The sequence below is a fragment of the Aulonocara sp. 'chitande type north' Nkhata Bay genome, linkage group LG17, assembly GCF_057382095.1.
Source record: "Aulonocara sp. 'chitande type north' Nkhata Bay isolate Kocher_YH1m ecotype deep benthic linkage group LG17, A_spYH_male_GT1.1, whole genome shotgun sequence".
Classification (NCBI taxonomy): Eukaryota; Metazoa; Chordata; class Actinopteri; order Cichliformes; family Cichlidae; genus Aulonocara; species Aulonocara sp. 'chitande type north' Nkhata Bay.
This window is the reverse complement of record NC_141360.1, coordinates 41,008,914-41,028,325: the sequence shown is the minus strand read 5'-3', so window position 1 is coordinate 41,028,325 and position 19,412 is coordinate 41,008,914. Positions and strand designations below refer to the sequence as shown.

Sequence of the window (19,412 nt, the reverse complement as noted above, 5' to 3'; positions counted from 1 at the left end):
CATAACTGCATGCGGTGCGTGAACAATAGCGGAGGACGATAAAGTGTCGTTCTGTCTGCAGCCGAGCGGCTCTGCTTGTAGTGACTAACGCAGTAAGTGTTGGTGTGAATGACAGCTAAACACATGAACGTCACGGATCTTTCAGCACACGCTTTCTTTACTGCATCATCTTTACTGAACGGCTCAGAGCACCACCTTCTTTCTGGCTGCCCCACTCCAGGCCTGGTGCCCCTCAGTCCGGGTCCTGGCATGGTCTGGTCAGTGGGAGACGCCATGGCTTTTCCAGCTGCCAGCCGGGCGTATTTCAGCAGCACTGAGAGCAGCAGGTCCCACACGGCTCGCAGCGTAAGCTCTCCCAGCTTGTGACGCTCATACAGGTAAGGCTGCAGCACCTCCTTAACGTTTTGAAGGAACTGGCGTATGATGAGTAGAGTGGCCAGCATCTGACAAACACAAGGCAGAGAAACAGCTGCAGCACCCACAGATCACAGCGCACTGATTGGAGCATTTAAAAGAAACAAGACAGGATAGATGACAGTGGACAGAGCGCAGGAGGACTTAATAAAATAAGGTGAAAACATTTAAAATAAAGAGACATGTATGCAGACTGTGTGCTCAAGGCAAGCTCCGCCTGAATGGTTCCCTATTCCAAGCAGTAGGAGGGACCCTGTAATCGGGGGTCCTGAGGTGTTAGGCAGCAATCGCTGTGTCACATTCGAACTCTAAAAAGCACAGCAGCCTCTCACCTACAGACCTCGCTGCACACGGCAGACACGAACGAACCAACTAAACTGCTCCACCAAGCCGAGACACAAAGCGACGCACAATAATTACACCTCCGCCCTGTGACAGGCTCGAGTGAAAAGTTCATCAGTCTTGAAACTAAAGTTTCTTTAGACGCAGCAGTCAAGACGTGCGACGGGCTTATTTGTGGACAGCTGACTAGAAACCTCAAAGTTGTCATGTTTTCCCGGCTCTGTCACGGACGCTTCATGCAACAGGAGACGCTGCGGCACCCACGGCCCGGTCCCTCGTCCAAATACTTTGACCTGTGGGCGAACGGGAGGCGTCCAGAACAGGAACTGACGGGAAGCAGAACGGCTACAAATAAAATCTCATGCTGAGTCCAACACAGACACAGTTCTTTGTTTCTGAAAAAGTCATCTGGAAGAAGACATATACATTATGCGTGACAATAAGTACAGAGATTAAGATTAAACGGGTAACTGAACACAACTATACTCTTATCATTTTGGGATTCATTACCATTTTTTAATAAACCTTCATTTAGGTTCGATGTGAACGTGTCTCTGTGCACAAAGTATTTATTTAGCTTTACAAAATAAAGTTTCTTAAGAGTTTAATCTGGTCAAACTCAGTGATCTCCTGGTTTCTACAACAAAAAATGTTTCTTTGTTTCTCTGATCTTGTCAATAAGCACAGAAAAAGAAACTGAGTTGCATCAAACCATAACTGAGCTGTTGGGTCTGTGTTTCCACAAACCCCGCTAATTCTAGAGACTTATTCATCATGAAGAAAACAAGACAGTCGATCGATCCATTACTTGCGCAAGGGAGGCCTCGTCTGTGTCCAGCACGACAATGACCCCAATGGTGGCCTCCTCTCGCTGCCTTTTATTGACAAACTTCAAACAATAGTTTACAAAGCACCTCCCCTTGCAACCCCCCTTTGGTTACAAAGACAAGGCACTGTATGTAAATGTATACACTGAGTGTGTGTGTGTGTGTGTGTGTGTGTGTGTGTTATGTGAGAATGTGAGAATGTGTGTGTGAGACCTCCTGCTGACCAAAGGGTCATAAACCCAGGAAGCTTACATCAAAAGAAACAGATCTTTCAGATAGGATGTATCTACAATAAAACCTCCCCCAGCACAGAGTGGCTGGAAAGGTGGTCAGGATCAAAGGAATGGCTTTGATCCTACTGCTTAAACTAAGACTGTACAAATTTAAGAAACACAATGGCAACATTCAACAATTAGACTTAACATGAGCTTTAACAGTCAAAGCCAAGAGTTTAATATGTCTTCAATCACATAATACACACACGCAGAGGTTAGACAGCGACTGCATCACCACAAAGCTCACGATCCATTGTTGCCTTTAATCTGAAAGCAGCTCCTTCAGGTCAAACGCTGATGCACAACACGCTGCGCAGAAGATGCTACAGCACAGAAACAGAGAGCATACAGGACATAATCAATAATGGACAGCACAGGGACTGAGAGGCGGAGACGCTGCTCTCTGATTGCTAACATCTCAGTCACGTAACAGCTGACGTCTCTCTCATCAACTGGAAACAAGAAAAGTCTCACGTGTTTTAAATGATTTTAGCCTTTCATGGTACTTCCAGTAAATCAGAAAGCTTTACCGACATGTGGAGAGCCTGAGCTGTGCTGGTGTAAACTGGGAAAACTGGGAAGTCAGCTGACATCGAGAGTCCGAAAGGTGGAGCAGATGGTGAGAAGCTGAGGGACAAGATGACTCACAGAGGGAAAAAAGCCCAAGAAAGAAATCCACAATTCCCATCACAAGGAATACCAGGAAGACCGATCTTCAGATGAAAGGACCCAATAGAAGAAGTAAGAAGAGGCGCGTTTTGAGAGTTGATGTCATTGAATATAAAGTTGGTTTTAGATAATCAGACAGTATCTGCTGACAGCTACAAAGTCCCAAGTCTCCCAAATACAGAGATGTAATGAAAACAGCCCTGCAGCCATTTAACAGCGTGGAGGTTTGGAGCTCCAGCACACGTTCTTTCCAAGCACACCTGCTCACCGATTGGCACCAAGCTGGCATGCAAAGGCATAACGGAGGTGGTCAGAAACAGACCTCTGACCTTCCCTACGCGTAACAGGGATCGTACTTTGTTCCCGAGCAAAGCCCTGAAGAACCAGGGAACAGAGACCACCAGCATCTTGATCTTCAGGGAGACGTGAGGCAGCACATTGACCCGGACCTGCCGCTGCAGACTCCTGATCAGAGACAACACCAGCAGCATCTTCCACAAACGGACAAACGCACGGATGTGCGGATTAATGACGACGTCGACGAGTGAGTGCGAGTGTCTGAGCGGCGGAAACGTCTCACCTCTTTCAGGCGCTCCATGTCTTTGAGGTAGAATCCGATGTAAAAAAGGCTGAGATAGGAATTTACAAACTGAAACTGCAAGAGACAGAAAGGCCAGGTGTGATTAAACAGGAAGAGGAATTAGCTCCACCCAATCCCACAGCAAAGGACGACACTTACAAGAACCATTTTGATGATGAGATTTTTCTCATAGGCACTCTGGAGTCTATAGTTTTCTGTGGAAACACAACATCAGCGTAACACACCTGGCGAGCCATTAAAAACATGCAGCACAGTAAAAGCTTCAATCATTGACTGCTTAATTAGTAACTAATGAACCGTAGAGCTTCACCCCTTTATTTGAGCGCTCAAAGCACTTCTACACACACTCACACACACTCACTCACTCACACACACACACACACACACACACTCACACACTCACACTCACACACTCACACACACTCACACACACACTCACACACACACTGATGGACACATCGTGTCCAGACCGCAGGAACCTTCTGATTCGTGCAGCCTGCTCGACCTCTCGAGCCACAGCCAGCTCAGCGCTCAAAAGGAATTGCCAGCGATCCATAACTAATATTAATAACTAATATTAAGGACGCGACTTTCAGGAGATCATCTTGAGTAAGAGACGCTCTGCTCTGAATCTGCGGTTACGTTTTGCCGGCCTAGAAGCTCGGCGCTCACCCATGTCATTGAGCCAGCAGGCGATCTTCCTGTACACCTCATCACACGCAGTCACAGTGATAGCGAGCATGATTTTGGGGATGAAGCGAGCCAGCCGAGGCATTTCCTTGATCCCCATCACAAACTCCTGCAGAGACACAAATACAACTTCTCAGCCCCCAAAGGCAATAAACACTCCCATTCTATGAAGCGTGGAGTCTATTTGTTTATTATTAGTTACTGTCTGTGGTTTTTGGTTTCGTAGCTTCTTTAAAATGCTTCATTACGTCAAACTCTAAAAGAAATCTGACAAAAGAAGATGATTTTCTTGCGTTAAATTTGCTGCTGTATTCATCAAAGCGGGACACAACAAAGAGAACAGATGCTGACAGCTGGACTGACCTGCAGCTCAAAGCAGATGAGCATGACCAGGAAGACAAAACAGAGACAGAGGATACAGATGGGCAGGCTGACCAGCCACCTGAATAGACGCCTCCGCCACGGAGGATAGTAGAACTCCTCGCATCCCGTTATAGGACTGCAGCGCTTGATTCCCTGCAGACAGAGGATATGAAACAGCGTAAAGAGGAGAGGCTGGAGGGAAAACGCACAAAGCACTCATTTGAGTTCTCAAAGGTAAAATGTGAAGCGGAGCCTTCAGCCAGCCGTCACACAGGAGACTCGCTGCCTTTGTTGTTGGCTTTAAATGCTCCTTTTTGATAAAGACAATATTTTAGGGGTGGGTCAGGAGACCCTGGACCCCACATTAGTGACGCTGTTAGATAATCACAGTAACATATTTGTTTTGTGCTTTTTCTCCTCTTTGCATTTGCACATGAAGAAGCACGTTTCACATAAACGGACTGTTTTCTACTCTCACTGCTCAAAGCACTTTAAACAACTCGCCTCATTGACTCACATCGACACTGTGGTGAAGTTCTCCTTCTTTCAGCTGAGGCAGCCGTCAAACATTAAACCCGTCCTGTTGACACTCTGATCTGAGCATTTACTGCAATTCATTGGCTTCCATTAAGTTTTGAACCCATTTTAAAATTCTTGTATTTGTTTTTAAGTCTTAATGGTCTCGCTTCTTATTATTTGTCTGAGCTGCTTCACCCTTACGTGCCGTCTCGTGCTCTTAGATCAGCTAGCTGTCCCAGAAACATTTTAGAAACCCCGAGGAGACCGAGTCTTTGCAGCTTTGTCTCCCAAAATGTGGAATGAGCTTCCTCTGGAGCTCAGGCAGGCTCCATCCCTCGCTGCTTTTAAAGCTCATTTAAAAACACACCTGTCCTCCTCGGCCCGTGTGAGTTGTCGTCTTTGTTTTTGCCCTGTGTACCCATTTATTCTTTTGTTCTCTTAGTTTGGTACAGCACGTTGATCAGCTGTGATGTTGTTTTTGAAGTGAAATTCTCACAAACACTGTTTATGCTTTTTGTACTGAAGTGCTTTCTATCTAACAGTCATACTTCATTATTTTCTTTCCCGAGGATTCGGCTGCAGGCTGGAGCAGCCAGCGATCAAACCACCGACCCTGCGATTAGTGGACGACCTGCTCGACTCCTGAGCTACAGCCACCCCAATCAAGCAATCAATCAATCAATCAATCAATCAATCAATCAATCAATCAATCCTCAGTTCCACTTCTGTTCTGACATCTCCTTGTAGTGGAAGAGTAACTAAAGCTGTTCCCAAAGTACATAATTAAAGTTTTTGTGAATAAAGCAGAAGAAAAAAGGAAACTGTGCAGCTGTCAGCATCATTCTGATTCGCTCGCTATCATTGGTGAGCATTTAACAACAGGTCGTCTATTTTCAGCTGTAGTCCTGCAGGGATGTTTTCCCATAACAAGGACAGCATGTAACCAGTTTCTCCAGTGTGTTATACTGGGAGCTTCTTCATTTTTAAATATTATCTGGATATTTGCCCACTATAGAGCAAATATCACTCAGCTTCCTTACACGTTGGACTATTTGTTGCTCCATGCTCTGCTTTAAATCTGTCCTCCTGTTTCTCATCAGCTATAACTGAACTGAATCCACATCGTTCGCCTTTAATTCCTGTTGCAAAGCTTTGTTCAGTGTTACTCTGCTGCATTGTCTTTATCTGACGCTGTAAAGCACCTTGACTGAATCAGAGTTTAATTTCTCTCACCCGGAACTGAGGCCGTGGTTCCTCCAGGGACTCCGCAGGCGCGTCCAGCGTTCCCCACTTATACGCCAGCTCCGCCCCCCTCCGCTTCCACCGCTCCAGAAACAGAGTGGCCCACACCACATTGAAGAGGGCAAACACCACGCAGCAGATGTCCCGGCTCGTCTGAGGCAAGCATGCAGACATTTATCGGTTTGACTGGGCGGTGTCATTGTTTCCTTTTCCTACACAAGCACACGGCTCATCTCTGCTCACCTGATCGGACTCGGTGAGCATCCAAAGCACGAAACCGATCACGGCGGGATATAACATGGAGGTGGTGTAGAAACCCAGCCAGGCAAAATACATGGCAATCTTCACCCCGAAGTAGTCACAGATATCATCTGTTTGTGAGATCGATAAGATAACAGTGAGGCAAACAGCAAAGTCAGAGATGGAAACAGCGTAAAAGCGAGCTTTGATTTATTAACCTAACGGCTGCTTCTCACAAACAGCCTGGACCCAAGACTTCATCAGCTGGCTGAGGATCCTCTGCTCATGCAGAGGGAACACCTGCTGGATCACACCTCTCGCACTCAGCTCCGGGACTGCAGAGAGTAAAGCGAGCAGCAAAACATATTTAAGCAGATGATTTACTTTATTTAGTTAGAGAGAGAAGCACTCGAGGAGAGGAAACCATCAATCACACACGCCGCGGCCCGCTGAAGACAACGGAGCTTTTAGCTCTGATCACTTACTGATTGGCTGGCCTTCCAGGAAGCTGATGTTATGAAGCACCTCCCCTTGTTTGGCACGTAGGTTGTCCAGCCAGTATTTAATGATGCTCTGCCTCTCCTGCAGCCACCGGGAAGAGGAGGAGGAGGAAGCAACGTGAGAAAAACTTTTCCCAGTGTAGGTACCTGGGAATAACTGGAGTCGCACTGACCTGCGAGGTGAAGAAGCACAGCTCGCTCTCGATGTTCTCGTAGATGTAGTCCTCCTCGCAGGAGAAGCTCCGTGTTCCTCCGCCAAACTCGGGCTTCACTGCTTTCCTCAGTCCCATTTCCTCGGCGCCTCGCAGCAAACTGCACGACAACATCGGGCAGGTTTTTTTAAGCCGGCCTCAGACGCCCACGCTACACGTGTAATCTGTGTCATCTGCAGTGCATTAATCTCGTCTAATTAAATCTTTTGTTTCTAATTGCCTACGCGGCGACGCCCGGGCTCTCACTCTGCTGGTGGTAACACCGCACATTATGGAGGCGGCGAGAGGAATAATGGGAGTAATTGCATAGTAACAGCAACACGCGGTGTTGTCTCTCTTTTTACAGCTATGAGCTATAAACATGTATGCCTGCATGCTGGGATGGTCCTTTTTTCTTCTAACATGTTGGTTAAACTGATGATTGACACTAAAAATAATCCCAATAATCACCTGATTTATCTTAATTCACAACACTGCAGCACTTCTGTTTGGCCACTTTTCCACATTACTAAAAAAAACAGTGGTTTGTCCTTCAGCTGTAATGTCTGAACCTCATCTCATTTCCCATCATGCCTTCCTGCACATCTTCTATCCCCATGCTCTCGTCCTCTTTCATGCCCACGCTGTCTTCTCTCAGCCTCCCCTCTTCATCCATCGCTCTCCTCCCCTCCTTCTATCCCATCATCCTTTTTTCCATCTCCGTCTGTCCTTCCCGCCGGCCTTGTGCTGAAATCTCAATAATAATGCAGCTCCCTCTCTGTTCCCCGCAGGCTAAGAGCTCACCTCGCCCTCACATGTATATATAGTCTTTACACGCACGCACAAAGACGTACGGCCGATGTGTAACAGCCATCCATCATGCAGCTCCATGTACTCGCAGGGGCAGCACAAAGAAGCACGGACGGCACCTGATGGATTACAGCAGAAATCTGAGGTGTAAGCTTGTGTTTCACGCCTGAATACTGCTTACAGCGCAGAACCGTCACAATAAAGGTGCTTGTGTGAGGAAGAAAAAAACGAGGCTTTATCTGTTTAAACCAACTGTTTAGTAATCGAAGCCAAAACCAGGAGGCCTTTTAGAGGTGAGCAGCTGCTGCCAGGAATCTTAATGAGATTCTCTCTTTTCTTATTTCATCAAAGTGTTCAGCTTTTTAACAAGAAAATACAAAAACACAAAGAGAGAAAGTCTGACAGTGAGGCTGTACGCAAAGCGTGGACAAAGCTAACCTTGTAAAGTAACACTGCTGATGGAGAGCTCTGCGTGTTTATGCTAATGTAGGTAATGCAGAAACTCAGCAGATCCAAATGGCAAACCGTAAACTGCCCGTCAGAGCAGCAGAATGAGTAACTGATGACATGTCAGGTAAGAAAATGTTCTGTTACAGCTGAATTTGCTGCTTTCAGTTAAATGAATGAAGCCTTTCTGAAAAAACGCACAAAACACTCCCACACGTACAGCTCCATCCTGACTCTTTCAGCGATGATAACAACACAACTATAAATCATGTGACGATATGAAAACATACTGAACAAATGGCACAGCTGAACATATCCAACAAAACTAAAACAGGAAAGGATTTTTCACGCTGCTTCATGGTGGACCGGGAATCAGTATCCGAGGGGAATTCAAGAGGACGTGGAGCACTTTCTGGGTTATGATTTCTACCACATAAAATGTAGGTCAACCGACCCCACAGCAGGTGTGTGTGTGTTTACATATCTTTGTCAGGACCAAATGAGTTTGAGACTCAAAATGTGGTTTTAGTGTCAGGGTTACGGTTAGGATTAGGCATTGATTTTTCATGGTTACGGTAGGGGCTAGGGAAAGCATTATCCCAATGAGATGTCCCCACAACAATATGAAAACACGTGTGTGTGTGTGTGTGTGTGTGTGTGTGTGTGTGTGTGTGTGTGTGTGTGTGTGTGTGTGGTCAAGCAGCACTTTCTTTGAGCTTTTCATCCAAAACCCACTGGCACACTTTTAAGAAGAGCACTCAGTCCATCCTTCCTCACCACCTTTCCTCACTGCTTCCTCTTTGCGTTTCTTTACCTTGCATCCTTTCTGCTTTTATCTCTCTCTCTCTGTCACGCCCGCTTGTCTCTCTCTCTTCTTTCCCACAATCTGTCCGCTCTTACTGCATTCACAGGTAAAAGGTTTATGTTAGATAAGCCCGTCGTCTAAAAGCGCAGTCAGCACAGAGGATTCAACATTTGTGGTGAAATGCAGCACGGGAGCAGCTGCCGCCCTGATCCCCAGATTGTATTTCTCTGTATTTATACGTCAAAGTCAGCACTGATATTAAAGTGACCCTGCACTCACCTGTGACTGTCTGTGACAGTGGGAGTGAAATCACAGCAAATCCACTACACAGAGGTTAGCATGATGCTAAAGCCTCTGGAAAACTTGAAAGACCAGCAGCAGAGGAGCAATGCTGATTCACCAGGCATCAGCTTCACTCGTGATTCACAGTGTACGAGCTAAACTGCTGCGCCTACTATAAGCTGCAACTACATTTAAAACTATGATAAACGGAGGCGCTGCTTCACACCGACACAGCACAGCAGGGTTATTCTCGCCTTTTACATCCCGACTCCCGTAGTAACGTTCAAAAATAACTACCCCTCGAGCCAGTGGAGGAAGAGGCGATATTAAGTAATATCTGCGATGGGTCGTTTGTTAATTATTGATCACAGTTAAAACAGCACCAACATCCCGAACTATGATATGTCTGAAGAAGCAGTGAAGGTGAGAACAAGCAAGTTCGATCATAAAGCTGGAATATTCTAATCATTTTAAAGGAGAGAGTGAAACATTGAACTAACTGATTAACTAAAAGAACAGTTTGATAATCAGTGCTGCGGTCCTACTGTCAGCAGCATCAGCCAACACATGGCCTGTATTTTTATAGCGCTTTACACATCCAGTCACACACTGGTGATGGCAGCTACATTGCAGCCACAGCCACCCTGGGGCGCCCTGACAGAGGCAAAATGAACAGAAGCACGAACCAGAGGCTCCTTTCTGATTTGATTGGTTGATTTCTTACTTTTCATACGTAGCGGTGATGAAGAATGCGTAGACTCGCGTGTGTTTATGATGTCGGATCTGGATGATGAGCTCTGGGATTCCCAGTCGGATGTGGTTAAGTAGCCATAGTAACGTGTGGTCATCTGTAGTATCTGTAACAGGAAGTGGAAAAACAAAGAGTTCGTGTTGACGCCCCCGTAGGATCTGCCGAGTACTCCCACAGTCTTTGCTTTTATCTCTGAGCAGCAGCTGGAGGTGTGAGGTCATACTACTGAATCATCACGTTCTTCTCGGCCTGCAGGGCGCCAGCCTAAGCTTACAGCTGAAGGTGAAACTAGGAAATAAGAGCGCATCTAACATTTTTCCACCGACACTACAGTGACTGACTGAGCGTCACAGTAAAAGCTCGTGTTCACTGCAGTTATTGCAAAGTTAACATGTAACATAAGTCATATTGTATGCCACTGCCAATCAGCTCCCAACAGTCATCATGGTAAGTAAAGACCCTGCAGTCATGGAAACCCCGACAATCACATGATCCTCTGTGAGGCGGAACTTGGTGACAGTGGGAAGGAAAAACTGCCTTGTAACAGGAAGAAACCTAAAGCAGAATCAGATTCGGGGATGGGCGGCCCTCTGCTGGGACCGGTTGGGAGTGAGGGGAGCAAGGCAAGACTAAAGACGCCCGTGGAAGAGAGCCAGAGAGGAATAATAACTAATGATTAAATGCCAAATTGTGTTTAAACATACAGAGAGTAGAAGAAGAAACAGTGCAGCCCTCAGCAGTCTAAGTTAGATCTGATCCAGGTTTAACTTTAAGCTTTATTGAAAAGGAGCGCTGTAAGCCTCATCTTAAAAACAGAGACAGTGTCTGTCCCCTGAACATGAATTATTTCAGTTTTTGGGTCCATGTGATTGTTTCTGCCAAAACTGTTTCCTCAAGACATTCCCAGGACATCACAATGGGCCGAACAATACAAAAAGGACACAGATCCTCTGTGATAGAACAGAAAATTGTTCCAGCGTTTCAAACACGGGGATTACCCTCTTTTCCTACATGAAAAGCAAATTAAAAAGTGATGATGAGCAGCAGCTCCACACTGAGGGTTAACTGCAGACATAGTTCTGTGTTTGTGATATGAAAGCTGTCAGTCAGGATTCTCACACGTATGAAAGCAGCAGGAATGTGTGTGTTTGATTGACCTGCAAATGTCATGAGGACGTCGCAGTTCTCTGTGGGCACCGTTTTCATCCAAGACTTATGAGACATGATGTGTCTTCCAGCCTGCAGCAGCCGCTTCCCGAACAGCTTATCTGAAAGACGGAGAGACAGACGGACAGTCAGACGGACCCACGGAGAGGGGGACAGTCACCTTTTCAAAGAGACAGGGTGTAAGCAGAAATGGCATTTTTAACATTTTCACACACCCCCGCCACCTGACCCCACTTTCTCCAAACCCTTACCCCTGCTGCCACAACACAAAGACACACACACACACACACAACTGTCTTTCTTGACAGGACAGATTTAAATGTCACACCGCTCTGACTCACAACACGACACTGACTGAAATAATCCTGCCCTGCCAAGACCAGAGGCCACACATTGTTCACCACCCTCTGCTATGATTTATCACACACACACACACACACACACACACACACACACACACACACACACACACACACACACACACACACACACACACACACTTAAAGCAGTTATTTCTGAGTGCTGTGATATGTAATGAGTCTCAGAGACAATGCAATGCTCTGTACACACACACATGCATGAACTCGGTCTGTGTACATCTACTTCATCTCTGGTCCCTGAAGTCCAGAGCAAACTGGAAATAGCTCGACTGTCACAGTAATGTGACATTCAAAACGCTGCCAACTCCAGGCGGGCTGAAGGAAGACCAACACAATAAATTTTCCCCCCTGGATCCTGTAACATCGCTGCAATCTTTGGTGTCCCTGACACCTCGCTCATCTTTCAACAACCTCGCTGAAAAATCGGAGCCAGTGCAAAGAGTCAAAAGAAAGCCGAGTGAACTGCGATGGGCGTAAGCTCACATCCTGCTCAGCTGTCACAGGACCGTCTGTGTAAACTGTTTACGAGTCCTAAATAACAACGACAGCAGCGTGGAGAGGCCATCCCACAGCATCCCCCCCTTAATGAAGAGCAAAGTCAAGAAAGGTGGAATCGCAGTCATGAAAGTTTATTTTTGTATGTTTGAAGCAGTAAAATGAATCTTACAAATGTAAAAGCTCGTCAGTCTTATCAGTTCAGATATCACTTAAATGCTTTTAAAATGTGGCAAACAGGGAAGTGGCTGCTAATTTTATTACGGTGCTTTAACTCAAACTGTCACATTAATGCATCTCTGCGCTGCTGCCAGTCAGCGTGTCATCCTGCTTCCTGGAACTGTGAACAGAGGGACGCCCGGTGGGGCTTCGGGGAAAAAGCCACAGAGTGTATTTGCACATCTAGATTTGTTTTTCACCTTCACATTATGTATGCGCATCAGCACTGGATCAACGTGCACTATGAAGTCATCTCTGTATTCATGAAAGGTCATGAGATCTGCTGGTACAGTCCCTCAGTGTTTAAAGCTCTATTAATGCAGATTTATTTTTTTAAACAAAAAGAGCAAATTACCAGGTGCACCACGCAGGTGTTACAGGCACTCGAGCTGTTTGTTCATGTCGGACAGATCACCGATAAAACCCTCTGTAAGTCACACATCATGCACGCAGCACACTGTGCTGGGCTAACTACAACAAATACACTACAACACTGCACATGTGTAAGACGTATGAACAGGAAGCTTTGGGTGATTTTTAAAAATTTATTTAACCAGGAAAATCCCACTGAGATTAAAAACTGGCCAAGATGGCAGCAGCGAGTATCTCGCAGTTACAAAAATCCTCCAGGATTCAGAGTTTTGATTTAAAAGCACTTAATGAAATGAATTCTGACGTTTTCCGGTCGTTCGGCAGCTCGTTCCAAGCTGAGGATGCTAAATGGACAAAAGCTCTTTTGTCAAGTTCAGTTTGTGCAAATTGAACAGAAAGCAACAAGTAACGTCGCGGACGAAGACGATAACGAGCAGCACGTTTCACTGCAAGCAGGAAACATTCTTTGGTATTATTAAGAATGGATGGATCCACCATAGTTGGATATTATGAAATATAAATAACAGCATTAAGGTTACGCTGTAGGAACAACACCTACTTTTTTACTGTTTTTATTAATTAAGGCCATTATTATTATTATTTATCAAATATATCCAGGAAATCTAAAGATTTGTCTGCCTCCTATCTGGTGTCTTTTGTCGAGAATAATGATTTCAGTACCAACATCAGTATTTAAAGAGTCCCTCGAGTACTTACGAAGAGGCTGCAACCGCTTTATCTGGTTCCACGCTGATTTTCCTCTGAAGAACATTTTTAAACATCTCAACAGGCCAAACAGGAGACGGAGGTGTTTGTCTTTTTATTCTTCAGTGCTTCTCCTGGATACTGAAATGTGACTGGTTGTTCCACTGTGCTTTAGAGGAGATGCTGCAGGCAGCGCTGCAACATGACAGCAATTCTAATGAGTCCTGTATTCATCGCTGAAGGCAACACACACACACACACACACACACACACACACACACACACACTTGGAGCAGCTAACAGATTGGTTTCAACAAAGCTTCACTTCATGTGTCCCGATGTTTGATTCATACGTCGCCCGTCAAGGCTTGAATGCACAGACGGGCTCGTGCTGCAGCTTTGTGTTTGCACGTCCCCCCTTTGCTATAGAAATAACCCGCCTCTCATGTTCTGGGAATAAGTTGTTGTCAGTTTCATAGAAATGTATTTTCATCAAGCAGCACAAATGAGAGCACGGCCAGATAAGCAGCTATTTTTGGAGTGTTTTGAGGTAACGGTTTGTAAAACAGCAGCAAATAATAACGGTATTAAACAGGACCTGTGCAGTGAGGGTCGTGTGTTTGTTTACTCTTTTGATCCATATTTATCTTTAAACAACATCTCGGTAAAGACTGTGGAGCAGCTACACAGAAAAACAAAAGATCCCGGATGTCATTTTGGTCGGTGAGTCTGAGCTTGAAAGCCCCTTTGGCCTCGTAACAGAAACCAGGTCAGTGTGGACTCGGCTGGTCCAGGACTCGCAGTCGTACAGATGAATCCTGCATCACTCACGGCCTTCAGAGTCAGGCGGCTGCTGTGGGGCTTATCAGACAGCAGCCAGGCAGACATAACAAGCAGGGCGTCGTTCTGTGATCTGAGACGCTCGCTGAAGTGTTTCTCTGGGACGTGTGTGTGTGTGTGTGTGTGTGTGTGTGTGTGTGTGTGTGTGTGTGTGTGTGTGTGTGTGTGAACATGAGATATAAAGTGTGAGATTAATGGGGTGTAATTCAGTCATGAAAGTCAAGCAAAGCTTTTAAATGAAGGTCACAGACCTGATGTGTCTTCTCTGTGAGCAGTTTGATAACTGATTGCCATTTATGTAACCTTGAGCCTCCTTTAAAGATTTTGCTTTGCCAGGTAAAAGCACGTTTGTTTTTAAAGTTTTATGAACTTATTTCTTCCAAATGGGATAAAAGCTGGGACTGAAAGCAAGCAGCAACCTGCGCGCCTGAGAAATGAAGCCGGCAACAGTGACTCCATCAGGTACCAAACATGGTCACAGCACAAGTTAAGCCTTCAAACTCCATAAGCCAGCAAACTGATAATAATATGTTTTTATGTGTTATTGAGTTTGTGCACAAATAATTAATGTTCTTTCGTTTCTCACTCAGTCCGGTTAGACATGAGGTTTTTTTGTTCTCTGCCAAAAGATGTGCATTCAGGAAAAAGATCAAATGAACGTGCTATGGAAAAATAAGCCTCATTAAACTGTCTGAATAAGCAGATTTCAGTTTGAAGTCCTTGAAAACCTCATTTCAATGTCAAATAAACAAGTGACAACGAATAAGTGAATAAGGGCCCACACAGCCTGCAGACGGCTCGGCTGGCAATTTCTGATCATGAGTGAAAAATGACTGAATGAGTCCCCAAGCGCTGGCCAGCGGTTGCTGGAAGTTGATGGCAGTTGTAGTGAAAATGTTTGGTGAGGCTCGTCACAGAGGCCTACAGTAACCCCTGGCAACCACCTGCCTTCCCCAACCAGTTGGCCAAAACCTCCCAGTGACTGTTTTGCTGCATCGGTTTGAATGGAAGAGCCGGACTTTACAAACAGTTACTCTAAAAATGCACGTTTCCAAGTTTCACTACTGCTGGGATATTTCATGAGTATTTACAGAGAGACACGGAAAATTGGCTCCAAACTAAAGAAATCACAGATTATTGTTGCAGCACCTTCTGTGCAACCGGCGCAACCTCCAGGAACCACACCCAACCGACACATCTTTACCTAGCAACTGGAGGTTGTATAATTTCCAATATGGCAGACAACTCTTGACCAATATGCACACGGTGTCATGTGACCCCAACATCCAGAGCTGCTGGGAGCCTACGACTGATAAAGCTGATTAATGTGGGAATATGAACCTAAACGAAGATGCTTTTACCTTGTGGTGCAAAGCTTTGAGTGGCAGAACTACAGAGGTCCTTAATGAGCATCCTTAGAAATCTCATTAAACTTTTACTGCAGCTTTCAGGTCCTATGATGAACCACAGGACATTTGATGACCGCACATTTCTCTTCACGAACTTTCAGCTCATCGCTTCAAACCACATTCCTGAAAATATGGTCACAGACGTCCCGAACAGAAATAAAATGTGTCGCTTTAAGTAACAACCAGGAACACATTTATGGTTAGCAGTAATAGCTTCTGTGCTTCACACAGGAGGAAGTTCGGTGAAGCGTCGACTTATAAACAGGTTTCATTTAAACAGAAAGCATCAAAAGAAAGCACACACAATCAGCCTTCATCATCATAATAAACTATCTGTAACAATATTATGTAGTCTTTATCAAAGATTTTACACATGAGAGATTCTGTCACCGTGAATCTGAATTATTTTCCTCAAAAATCACATCCTGAGAAAACAGCAGGTTTGGTGATTCGCTGCAGGTGATGAAATCTGTAAAATCAGCTTAATGAAAGTCTGCATTGAGCTTCTGAAGACTGGATGTTTTCGTCTATTCAACAAAGAGCCTGAGACAGACATAAAGTAATAAAGGCAGAGAGACAGACACAGCTCCCAGCAGACAGAGGAAGGACGGCAAAATATAAAACAGGCAGAAAATACTTGTACTGTCACATCTAGTGTGCAAATGACCCTGTTACAACGATTACATCAGTAAGTGGGACAGCGAGCCTAATCGGGTTCAAACACCCAACAGTTTCATTTATGTTCCTGACTTGTTGCCATCCTGTGTAGACGAGTCCACAAACAGCCACAGAGGACCCAGAGCTGATCTGTAACCCCAACACAAAGACTGACAGCATTTTTACACCGAGTCGTCAAATCAAATCGTGGCGCCGAGACGTTTGGAATAAATAAAACATTCGATCATTTCGCCCGAGCACAAAATGATCCTGCGCGTCTCGAGGAAAGGGATAGAAACCAGATCCGTCCTGCTTCCTCCTGCTCCCAAACACTGACTCACTCCATCGCTGTGGCAGCGGCCACCTCTCTGTACCGCAAGGTACACGTACAGACACCGACATCGACTCTCGTACACCACGTCCTTCTGGCAGCTGCATACACAGATGTGTTTAAAGGATATGAAAGGCCCTCATCCCAAAGCAGCACAGCCTTCCTGCAGTCTCTCACTTTCTTTCCCCTCAGTCTGCTCTCTCTCCTCTTCATATCTTTTTGGCACCACCGTCTCTTTTCCTCCATCTAAATCTTCTCTTTCCAGCCCCTCAAGGCAGAATCTATCAATCCCTCCTTCCCGCCATGCTTCCGTTTTATCCGTTTCTCTCCTTCAGCTCTCCTGCCTCCTCTCTCAGTCGTCTCAAGAGATATTTGTCATCATTGTGTACACAGAGCTCTTAGGGCTGATGCCTTCACACAGGCAGTGTGCTCTACTCCAGGAGCCAATACTACGAGAGAGCTTGCCTTCGAAATTACCCTCACCCTAAACCTTCTTCATCACTGAAGGTACGCGAGGAAGATCACGCCGTTTTATTTAAAACACACAAACGCACCAGCTAAGGTGTCAAACAGCCAGGCCCAATGACAACGAGCCATCGTCTTTTTACAGCCGTTACCACAGGATGTTACTTTGGGATAAGTCCTACCATGCTCACAGTTAGAGCTGATGTAGCATTTTCAGCACCCATATTTAATCATTTAAAATCAGCTGATAGATTTTTTTCTTTCAGACACATCTCTTTCTTTTTAAGACGTTTTTTTACATTTTCGGCTTCCTTGGATAGAGGAGCAGTGAAAGCTAACGGGCTCCAGGTCAGACTTGAACGTGGCCCCCTGAGCTCCGCCCACAAACAGATTTTTCTGACATTGTTTTACGTGTAGCTATTTGTGAGTCCGTCCCTAGCTAGCACAACAATGCAGTTTAAAACTAAATCTGTTTTAATTCAAACAAGTCGTGGATTAATTCCTTTACGCTCTGCTGGTTGTTGCCAATGACTGTAAAGAACATGGATGACGCGGCTCCACCTCCTCCCATTTTGTATAAATGAAGCTAAAATATCCCGGATCTGGGAGACGCCTTCTTGAATTTGAAGCCAGGATCTGCGCAGTAGTAACCACGGGTGGAGCCGTGGTATGAAACTCCCACCCACAGACATTCGTCAGTACAACCCCCTCTTAACTTTTACGTAGCCTGGACATTTTCCTGCTGGTTGCACTACAACCAGAAGGAAAAAGACCCATTAAGACAGCGGTAGGCCGGTGCCGGTCCGTGAGTCGTTTGGTACCGGGCCGCAAGAGTTGAGGCTCAGCTGTGAAATGTCTGGTTTTCAGGGTTTTTATCGGTTTTCAGCGTTATTTTGTTATCGTTTTTATTGTTAACTCGGTTTTCCTGGGTCTTTTCACGTGTGTTATGAATAAATGTTCTTTTTTTCGGTACCGGTACTAGTTTTATTTTGTTGTATTTATCCGCGACACGTTAAAGGCCGGTCCATGAAAATATTGTCGGGCATAAACCGGTCCGTGGCGCAAAAAAGGTTGGAGACCGCTGCATTAAGACACAATAATTACAACAGCTAAGATTCATACTTTGAAATTCCCACATCTTAACATGTCGTCATTAAGTAAAGAGTAAAGAGGTTTTTTTAATTAATATCAGCATACCTGTTAAAACATGGTGCTTAGCTAAATTATCACTATATTTTAAACGGTCCCTGGTTGTTGCCATCGGGGGTCTGTAGAGCGCCCTCTGGTGGATAAACCTCGCAACATCAATGCTCATAACATAGTTGAATGGTGTCTCTCCCATCGGTTCTTAATGCTGATAGCAATATATCAGCCAGTTTATGTATCTCCAACACCTGTGCAAGTAAAAGGTTGTTGGTTCAATTCCAGCCACAGACACATCAAACAGAGAGCAGAGCTACTGACTGTGGCAAGGCAGCTTCATTCGTTTCTACTCATAGTGACAGTGATAACGTGCTAGTGTTAGCAGCGTGTTTTTGCACCAAAGCATTTTCCAAATATGGGATAAATAAAATATCTAATGTTATCTTGACCCAGTGACACAGTCTCCTGATGCTGGATTAAAATTAGAATGACTGTGTTTCACTGACACCAAGGACATTCATATTTAATGCTGAATTACAGTTATTAGGACATCTAATTCAAAACTACAAGTATGAAATATTTAACGTGAGAATATTCAGGAAAAAAACCCTCAGTGTTTATTTGCAATACTGTTGTTTTATTGAAAGCAATTTCCATAAAATGTTGTTGAAACTCGTGACAAATTGGTTCCAACAGAGACAGAAGTGCAGAGAGCTGTCCTGAGATAAAAGCACGTATCTATGACGTCGCTCGGATTATGATTTCTGTGTTTGTTACACGTTTGTGACAAATGGGATAAAGACGCGAATGCCCGTGGATGTCAGAACTCTGGTTTCCTCATTAACAGACGCAGGGAGGATAACAGAGACTCATCCTTGGCTTCAAAATGACAATGATTGCTTATGACACTGGAGCCGCCTGTGGCTGAGAGCCAAGAGGACGAGGCAAGAAAAGAGCCCCACCGCTCACATGGCAGAATAATCAAAGCATGGCGTCTCCCATCCCAGCGTCTTTCTACCCTTTACATCACTTTTTTCCCTGCACTTCAAACCTAGTCTCTCTAAATGTGACGCCTTTATTTCCAACTCTCTTTCTTCTGCCAAGTGGGCTGATCGCTGGTTCATTTCAGGTTAGCTGGTTAATTTAAATGAGCAACCGCAGCGAAAAAGCAGAGAAGCAGGGCCTCGGCTGTTGTTTACAATATAAAACTAGGGGCTGTGTGCATTCATCAGGTAATAATCATAAACAGAATCCCTCTTGT

General features: G+C 45.1%; 1 protein-coding gene across 3 annotated transcripts in view; it reads right to left on the bottom strand.

Moving 5' to 3' along the window:
• ano8b (anoctamin 8b) overlaps nucleotides 1-19,412 on the bottom strand; it is a 42,375-nt gene that overhangs the window by 11,058 nt on the left and 11,905 nt on the right. The window contains exons 2-14 of one of the 3 annotated variants that reach the window (XM_086268154.1): nucleotides 11,126-11,236; nucleotides 9,942-10,074; nucleotides 6,856-6,994; nucleotides 6,668-6,764; nucleotides 6,401-6,517; nucleotides 6,186-6,313; nucleotides 5,934-6,095; nucleotides 4,182-4,334; nucleotides 3,801-3,927; nucleotides 3,267-3,322; nucleotides 3,108-3,182; nucleotides 2,884-3,018; nucleotides 196-443 (exon numbers count right to left, since the gene is read on the bottom strand). In XM_086268154.1, coding sequence (XP_086124280.1) covers nucleotides 196-443; nucleotides 2,884-3,018; nucleotides 3,108-3,182; nucleotides 3,267-3,322; nucleotides 3,801-3,927; nucleotides 4,182-4,334; nucleotides 5,934-6,095; nucleotides 6,186-6,313; nucleotides 6,401-6,517; nucleotides 6,668-6,764; nucleotides 6,856-6,994; nucleotides 9,942-10,074; nucleotides 11,126-11,236 — 1,681 coding nt within the window. Of the gene's footprint in view, nucleotides 1-195; nucleotides 444-2,883; nucleotides 3,019-3,107; nucleotides 3,183-3,266; nucleotides 3,323-3,800; nucleotides 3,928-4,181; nucleotides 4,335-5,933; nucleotides 6,096-6,185; nucleotides 6,314-6,400; nucleotides 6,518-6,667; nucleotides 6,765-6,855; nucleotides 6,995-9,941; nucleotides 10,075-11,125; nucleotides 11,237-13,318; nucleotides 13,801-19,412 lie in introns of those variants that run through there. The other 2 variants (XM_086268153.1, XM_086268151.1) reach the window with 2 other exon arrangements.